The sequence below is a fragment of the Bombina bombina genome, chromosome 1, assembly GCF_027579735.1.
Source record: "Bombina bombina isolate aBomBom1 chromosome 1, aBomBom1.pri, whole genome shotgun sequence".
Taxonomy (NCBI): Eukaryota; Metazoa; Chordata; class Amphibia; order Anura; family Bombinatoridae; genus Bombina; species Bombina bombina.
The window spans coordinates 1,497,757,078-1,497,766,564 of NC_069499.1; the positions used below are offsets into that span (position 1 = coordinate 1,497,757,078).

The 9,487-nt window shown below is 37.4% G+C and overlaps 1 protein-coding gene across 1 annotated transcript in view; it reads left to right on the forward strand.

Moving 5' to 3' along the window:
- The first annotated feature begins 3,680 nt into the window (after positions 1–3,680).
- Positions 3,681–9,487, forward strand: part of RGS9 (regulator of G protein signaling 9) — a 474,238-nt gene continuing 468,431 nt past the window's right edge. Inside the window, 1 exon segment of the mRNA XM_053707768.1 lies at positions 3,681–3,806. Coding sequence (XP_053563743.1) covers positions 3,744–3,806 — 63 coding nt within the window. The 5' untranslated portion in view covers positions 3,681–3,743.

The window sequence follows — 9,487 nt, forward strand, 5'->3', positions numbered from 1 at the left end:
TGCACTCACTCACTATTTGATTGTATCTATACAATTATTTTGCCACCCCCCTTTTTTTGCACTGCAGTGCATTTTTCTATTTTTTGGAACACTATTTTTGTAACACTAATTTTGAACACTATTGTTTGTATTATTGTTTATTAGTTTTTTGCTTGATGCACTTGCTACAGTTGTACTTAGGCTAATTCTGTTTTATTATTATACACTCTTATTCTGGTGTACCACTCACACTGATCACCTGTTATTACCTCTGTTTTTATTGTAATTATCAGCTTTGGCCCTTTGAGCCGCTTCTGTAAGATATTCCTGTATTTGTAATTTTATTTATATGTGCTTTTTACATTTTTTATATATAGTCTTTTATTACTGATGCTTTTTAACATGGTTAATTAAATAATCTTCTTTTATCTCTCTGTGAGTATATTTATCCCTTGGCCTCTTGTTGGCGCTGTATTCACTTTAGCATATTTTAGCCTTTTCACCCTGTTCCCCTTCCGAAAAAAAGTGGTTTCTTTGCTGCTGCCCATCCACAAGGACCATTCCTGATCAAGCTTCTTCGGACTGTAGAAGGGTCAACTTGGCATCCAGATGAATCTGCCAGATGCTGAGCCAGGCCCTTGCTGGACTTCTTCCGGTCTCTCAAAGAAGAAACTCTGAGAAACTTCTCAGCATATTTTGAAATTTTTCTTGGCCTTCTAGTCCCTTTTGCGTCCTTGACCTCTCTTGATTCTTCAAATTTCTTTATAACAGATTGAATACCACATCTTGAGTATACAGTTTGTTTGCTGATTTCCCTTTGAGAGTGGCCTTGCTGATGCAAAAGTATGATTTTATGTCTGCCAAATTCTGTGATCTTTGGCATTTTGAATGGAATGATGTGATTGAAAGTTGGTCTTATTAGCTAGCTTCCAATAAATTAAACTCATACCACATGTGTATGTAATGCTCAAGCATGTCTCGCACAAACCTGGTGTAACAGACCTTTTCCACAGCAGTCATTTTGACATGAGATAGCAGGACGAATACAGGTGTTAGCAATGACATTAATTAGGGTTCCATTCCATTTAGGTTTACGAGAGCCAGGTTCCTGCTATTGCTCAAGAGACTATGAAATAATTATATATAGTTATTATACCATTGCTAAAACAACAAATCTAATAGTGGCCTAAGACTTTTGCACAGTACTGCATATATATATATATATATATATATATATATATAATATTGAGGACATGTATATTAGCAAAAACAATGAGTGTCGAAATTTGCTCCCAAATTGAACTGCGCATGCACACATGTTCGTGGCCTCTTGAAAAGCGCTACATCAATTTCCTTGTCGAGATTTGCTGCAAATCAAGAGAACCAAGAAAAATTGACAATAGGAGTAAATTAGAACGTTGCTTAAAATTGAATGTTCTATCTCACTGGCTTTCAAACCTGTTCTCAGGCCTCCCCAATGGTCCAGGTTTTCTGGATAACCTTGGATGCGAGCCGGTAAAATAACCATGTTTACTAATCAGCTCATTGTTTCGCCTGTGCTCCAGTTCATATATCCACAAAATGTGGCCAGTTAAGGAGGCCTGCGGACAGGTGTGAAAACCAGTGCTCTATTTGAATCATGAAAGAAAAAAATTGTATTCCATATCCCTTTAATAACTTAGGATCATGCGTTGTATATCTTTGTGTATTTTTTACAAATGTACAAATTACATTGCACTTTGTATTTTCTCCATTGTAAACTGACAGTTTCAGAAAGTGGAAGGGACAGGATAGTTCCCTGGGCTGGACAGGAGAGTTCCCGGGGTATGTCTGAAGCTCTGTCACAAGTCTTGTGAAATTGTGTAAGCATTTTAATCAAGCTGGTCTCACTGATTTGTCTCGCCAGCTGTATGCAGGTGAAGTTTGCTCAAAATACACAAAAACACTTATTTTAACTAACAGAAAAGTAATATATACTAAAATATAAACAAAAACAAGTTAAAGGGACATGAAACCCAATTTTTTTCTTTCGTGATTTAGAAAGAGCATGCAATTTTAAACAACTTTCCAATTTACTTCTATTATCTAATTGGTTTTATTCTCTTGATATTCTTTGCTGAAAAGCATATGTAGCTCAGTAGCTGCTGATTGGTTGCTGCACATAGAAGCCTTGTGTGAGTGGCTCACTAATGTACATTTCTATTTCTTCCATAAAGGATATCTAAAAAATGAAGTTAAATAAATAATAGAAGTAAATTGGAATGTTGTTTAAATGTGTATTCTCTATCTGAATCATGAAAGAAACAAATTGGGTTTAGTGTCCCTTTAAATTATAGTAAAACATTTCAGTTTAATTTGGAATTGATGCAAATGGAGCATTTATATCAGTCCCAGGGGTTCTCCAGTTACCTTCTCTCTCCCATGTGAAATTTTGTATCCCAGAGAGCTTCATTACTTTCTATAGAAGGCATCTCTATTCTCTGTGAAGTCAGCACTATAATCAGAATTTGTAAAATCACAATCCTAAATACACTGATGTAAACAAAATAAAATACAAAATAGAAAGGGCAAAGTTTAAATGTAATAAAAAGTTATCTTAATTGTAAAGTGCTATAACATAGAAAACACAAAGTGTAAATGCAGCAGAACTCTCATGTCATGCAGTGCTATATTGCACTAGGCTGGTTTCTCCTTTACATTCAGAAATGCAGTGAACGTCCCTCGTAGAAGTAAAGCAAAATCTGCCTATTAAAAAAAAAAAAAAAAAAAAATTCTATACAAACATGAATATTTTTATATAGATGTATGATGAACTATATCATGGATGGAATAGATGTTTTTATGGGGCATTTGCATTTAAAATATTTTTGCATGAAAGTTTTAACCAGCAGGAAATACGTTTGTGTCCAACTGATATGGGGCAACCCAGTCAGTACAGTCAGTGGACAAGTGTGAGAGCAATAAGCAGTTTTAGTAACCCCAGAAACATCTGTCTTTAAAGGGACAGCAAACCCAAAATCTTTCTGTCATAAATCAAATAAAGAATAGCATTTTAAACAACTTTACTTTATTTTACTTCATTTTCTTGGTATCCTTTGTTGAAGAAACAGCAATGCACATGGGTAAGCCAATAACATGAGGCATTTATGTGCAGCCACCAATCAGCAGCTCCTAGGTATTCTTTTCAACAAAGGATACCAAAAGAACAAAACAAATTAGATAATTGAAGTAAATTGGACAGTTGTTTAAAATTGTGTATTCTCTATAAATCATGAAAAAAATATATTTGGTTATCAAGTCCCTTTAAATATTCCAAAATGTCTTGTTCTAGATGGATTAAATAATAATAATAATCTTTTACATCCTTTTAAATATAAAACATCACTTCACTTTACCTTTAACAAAAAATGAGTCGTGCACCTGACAACCCAGACAATTCCTCTGGGTGCCCAAGACAGCTGCTTACTTTGCCTAACAGAAAATGTGTCTCTGATCTTATTAACTGAAGCAGCAATGGCTCCCGATGTTCTGATTTAGTTTGCCATAATGAAACAGTTGTCGCGCCCCCTCTAGTGGTAAAGAGAAATATTACGCTTTACGGATGTAAATAAGGATCCGTAGGGAATCTTCTGATTGGCTGGAGTGGGAAGCAGTCTGCACAGACACAGATCAGCCCTCACCCTTAGCTAGATGGTCCTGCTGCTTACTCTCCTTCAGCTCTTCTGTTATTTGCTCTCATATCTGTAATTGATCAGCTGTACAACATGACAGTAAAACAATTAGACCAAGGCCAGCATTTTAGGCCAAGAATGGCATTCCTCAAAAAGGTAAATCCATTTATCTTTTGCTTGTGGCTGCTTTATAATTGCAGTGTATTTCATATTGTTATAAATAATACCATGATCATAGAATGTGTATGATTCACAGTATTGTCATTCCTGTTATTGATATGCATATTATATGGTGATGTGCTTGTGCATGTGTATAAAGCAGATGGCATGCAGTGCTTGGTTGGATTAGAATAAATGTATAATGTTTGCATTATTTACAATTTATGCCTGATGTGGGTGTAGGCACTGTTTATAGGCAAATTATTTAGCTTTGGTTTTGTGACACCAGTTCTGATCCTTTTTATTAAAAGTTTGCAGAATAAAATAATTGTACAGTCACTCACTGTAGCTAACACAAATCCTCAGGTGATTGATGCACAGACACATTTATGGATCCTTCCTTGCAGTGTAATAGTTTGTAGGATTTACCTGGCAGCAAAAGGGTTGTGGAACTGTAAACACTAAATTCTGTAGTGAAATTTGTGTCAGCTGAGGAGAAATGTTTAATGATTTTTTTTGTATATTTGATTATTAATTTCCCAATCTTTTTTTTATATAAGTGATTGTTTTCAGAATCTGTAAGAAATACAGCCAGTGATTTTTTGTTTTGCTGCCTTTAGAACTGGGTAATCTGCTTTCCCCTGATTACTCCTTGCACAGCAAGTTTTGCTCATGTTATATATTTCTAGCCATTAGACAGCCAGGGATTATCAATTTATGATAAAAAAATTAATAAATACAATGTTTCAAGAGCATATGAGAGGAATGCATCATGCCATACAACTACCTTTCAAAATTTGCTGCCCTATTTTCACTGCTGCCCTATGCACAGGCTTAATTAACTCTGGTCAAAATAACCCTTTAAAGGGCTAATTAATATGAGATGTCTTCTTTTAATAAATAAAACACAGTATGTGTAAAAATGATGTACCTTGCAAATTTGAGAATCAGTGTTCTACATATTAATCAGAGGGGCTTAGTAACCCCCCTAGGCAACTGCCTTGGACCACGGCTAAATATGACAATGATATTTTGTTCCGTTCAGGCCAATTCTACCTTATAGAGGTCTTGGGTGTATGTTTCGAGCTGTAATAAACCGTTTGTATGTTCATCCTATAATATATGCTGATGGGGAAACTAATCCATTATTCTAAAGGCATATTGCAAATATAATCAATACAAAACACTCAGCGTAGAAGTTTAAATGAATTTATTAGCCACAATGCTTAAAAGCCTATATAATAATGTATGTGGTGCTTAATATCAGACACAGTTAGATATAGCTGTAGCAATATCCTATATCTGGGCAATAAGGATTAGCCTGGAAATTAACTTGGATGCGACCAAATCAGACAATACCACTTGCCCCTCTAGAAAGTAAAATGATATTTACCGATAGTAGATATGTTACATTGGTGTACAAGTCTGAGTCTATATCTTTTTTATTTTAGCCTCATGCTATAAGCAGGCTATAGTTACCATATTAACCTGTTGGTTGTTAGGGCTAGAATATATAGCAATACTATCTCTGGCACATAGTGGGTTAACCTACTACCCTGTAATTCTTCAAATTTTTGGTGGCAACTTCTTGCACTTAAAAGGACACGAAACCCAAACATTTTCTTTAGTGATTCAGATAGATTATACATTTTAAAACAACTTTCCAATTTACTTTTGTTATCAATTTTGCTTCATTCTCTTCGTATCTTTTATTGAAGCAGCAGCAATGCACTCCTGGGAGCTAACTGAACACATTTGTAAGCCAATGAAAATGGGCATACAAGTTCAGCCCCCAATCAGCAGCTAGCTAAAAGCTCCTGAGCCTATCTAGATAGGCTTTTCAACAAAGGATACCACGAGAATAAAACAAATTAGATAATAGAAGTAAATTGGAAAGTTGTTTAAAATTGTATGTTCTATCTGAATCATAAAAGGAAAAAAAATGGGTTTCATCTCCCTTTAACCCCTTAATGACCACAGCACTTTTCCATTTTCTGTCCGTTTGGGACCAAGGCTATTTTTACATTTCTGCGGTGTTTGTGTTTAGCTGTAATTTTCCTCTTACTCATTTACTGTACCCACACATATTATATACCGTTTTTCTCGCCATTAAATGGACTTTCTAAAGATACCATTATTTTCATCATATCTTATCATTTACTATAAAAAAAAATATAAAATATGAGGAAAAAATTGAAAAAAACACACTTTTTCTAACTATGACCCCCAAAATCTGTTACACATCTACAACTACCAAAAAACACCCATGCTAAATAGTTTCTAAATTTTGTCCTGAGTTTAGAAATACCCAATGTTTACATGTTCTTTGCTTTTTTTGTAAGTTATAGGGCCATAAATACAATTAGCACTTTGCTATTTCCAAACCATTATTTTTCAAAATTAGCGCTAGTTACATTAGAACACTAATATCTTTCAGGAATCTCTGAATATCCATTGACATGTATATATTTTTTTTTAGTAGACATCCCAAAGTATTCATCTAGGCCCATTTTGGTATATTTCATGCCACCATTTCACCGCCAAATGCGATTAAATACAAAAAATCGTTCACTTTTTTACAATTTTTTTCACAAACTTTTGGTTTCTCACTGAAATTATTTACAAACAGCTTGTGTAATTATGGCTTAAATGGTTGTAAATTCTTCTCTGGGATCCCCTTTGTTCAGAAATAGCAGACATATATGGCTTTGGCGTTGCTTTTTAGTAATTAGAAGGCTGCTAAATGCCACTGCGCACTACACGTGTATTATGCCCAGCAGTGAAGGGGTTAATTATGGAGCATGTAGGGAGCCTTTAGGGATAATTTTAGCTTTAGTGTAGTGTAGTAGACAACCCCTAGTATTGATCTAGGCCAATTTTGGTATATTTCATGCCACCATTTCACCGCCAAATGCGATCAAATTAAAAAAAACGTTAAATTTTTCACAATTTTAGGTTTCTCACTAAAATCATTTACAAACAGCTTGTGCAATTATGGCACAAATGGTTGTAAATGCTTCTCTGGGATCCCCTTTGTTCAGAAATAGCAGACATATATGACTTTGGCGTTGCTTTTTGGTAATTAGAAGGCCGCCAAATGCCGCTGCATTTCACACGTGTATTATGGCTAGCAGTGAAGGGGTTAATTATGTAGCTTGTAGGGAGCTTGCAGGGTTAATTTTAGCTTTAGTGTAGAGCTCAGCCTCCCACCTGAAACATGAGACCCCCTGATCCCTCCCAAACAGCTCTCTTCCCTCCCCCACCCCACAATTGTCCCCGCCATCTTAAGTACTGGCAGAAACTCTGCCAGTACTAAAATAAAAGCTATATTTGGGCTTTATTTGTGTTTTTTTTAGCATATTTACATATGCTGCTGTGTAGGATCCCCCCTTAGCTCCCAGCCTCACTGATCCCCCACCAAACAGCTCTCTAACCCTCCCCCTCTGCCTTAATGGGCGCCATCTTGGGTACTGGCAGCTGTCTGCCAGTACCCAGTGTAGTCAAAAAAATGTGCCTTTTTATTTTTTTAAATGATTTTTTCTGTAGTGTAGCTTCCCCCCCCCCCCCCCAAGATCAACCCCCCACCCCTTCCATGTCCCTTAGCTGTTTATTAACAGCTTTAAAAACTTTATTTTTTTTACTTCTCCCAGTTTATTTTTCTGTAGTGCAGCGGTTCCCTCCCGCTCCCGCCCCGTGCACGCGCCCGCCCGCCGCCCCCCGTGCACGCGCGCGCTCCCGTGCGCCCTCCCGCCCCCGATCCCGCCCCCCTCCACTCCATTCGGCACATCGATGGCCGACCACCCGCCTCCCAGACTTGCTCCCACCCACCAACGATACCGGCCACTGATGTCCGGTGCAGAGAGGGCCACAGAGTGGCTCTCTCTGCATCGGATGGCCAAGGGGGGTTATTGCAGGATGCCTCGATATCGAGGCATCACTGCAATAACCGGAAAGCAGCTGGAAGCGTGCAGGATCGCTTCCAGCTGCTTTCCAGACCAAGGACGTACGCCACACGTCCTCGGTCATTAACTGCCTTTTTTTTGAGGACGTGTGGCGTACGTCCTTGGTCATTAAGGGGTTAAATGTCTGTATCTCTGCAACCTACTCCCCTCTCAAATAAAGATGAGTCCCTTGGATATATCAGCTCTGTGTCTTACAAAGTAGCGGACAGTAAATCCTACTTCAACGTCTTGTGTAGTTGATGACTTCGTTGTCTGGGGCTTATCCTGTTGAAGAGCATTAGCCAGATTTCTTGTGACAGGTGCAGCTGGTCGCTATAAGAGTTAGTGCTCGGTATGATACATAGCTGTAATCACTTTGTAGAGGACAGGAACTCAACACAGCACCTACACTTACTGGGAATTGTGGAGTTTGCTTAGTTTTAGCCTAGTCTAATTTGGAAACATGGACTATAAATGTCAGCTGATATGTTTTCAGTGCATATTTGGATATCTAGACCCTTTACGTGATGCATATGTGTACTTTAGTTATATTACACTGGGTGCCTGATCTCTGCATATACGTCTGTGCATCTGATTCAGTTACTTTCATGGTCATTAATCAGTTTGAGTATATATAAGGCAGCCTGCACTCCCTCAACGCTCTTATCCTATCCTTGATCCTTCATCCTTCCACAACAAATCCCCAAATCCCTGACACTTTCATCCTCATTCCAGTTAAGTTCTGTTGATTTGTCAATTTTCCTAGAAGCCATAGTTCTTCATCAACAGTAATCATCCCTAAATGCCAGCACGTTGATACAATCCTTTTTATTTATATATATATATATATATAAAAACACGGGTGGGGTCAGCACTATCAGGCCGGACCGGGTACACATCCTATGACCCTGCAACATGCACAGCCCTGGGTGCAAACCAGCACTCTCAGGAAGCTGCACTGTCATCAGAGTCACAGGCAGTTAACCCCAGACCTGCCTGGGTGCAAGGCCCAAACAGGGAAAATTACAAAAAAATAATACTTTAATATAACACACAGAAAAAGTCCAGCACTCACTCACAAGCTCTCAACTAAGATAAAAAGCAGCAATGGTAGAGTTGGTTACCGCATCTGGCCAAATGGGAAAAGCCCAGGTACCTCGTCAAGGTCTCTTCCAAAAAATCTGGGTCCCTAAACAGCCACACAATGCAGGCTCACAATCAAACAACTGTGAGTGAGTGCTGGACTTTTTCTGTATGTATATATATATATATATGTATATATATAAATATATATATACATACACACAATATACTGAGTCTGTTAAGGAGAAGGTATCAAAAATCCACTTTATATTAATTATTATCGGGTGCAGACCCTGTAAACAAATATTTTTACAAGTTTCAAGGAAGAAAGTTTGAAGAGGTCACAGTAGTGTTCTCTCCAAAAGAGACAGGGATTTCAGCACTCCATATAGTAAGTCATTTAAATATTTAGTTCAATGCACACAAACGTAAGTATTTAGAAATAGGTGTTCCAGGCCTCTACGTAACCAAACAACTTCTGGGTCCCCTAAACCAAAACCTCACAAGATTGTTATAAATAAAATACATTTATTGGTGCAAACAAAAAAAGAAAAATCAAAAAATCACATACATTTTAAAATACATTATGTACATTAAATGCATAGATAAAGCTGGCCAGCTCACTCAGGTTGCGTAATCACTCATTTAGTGCAC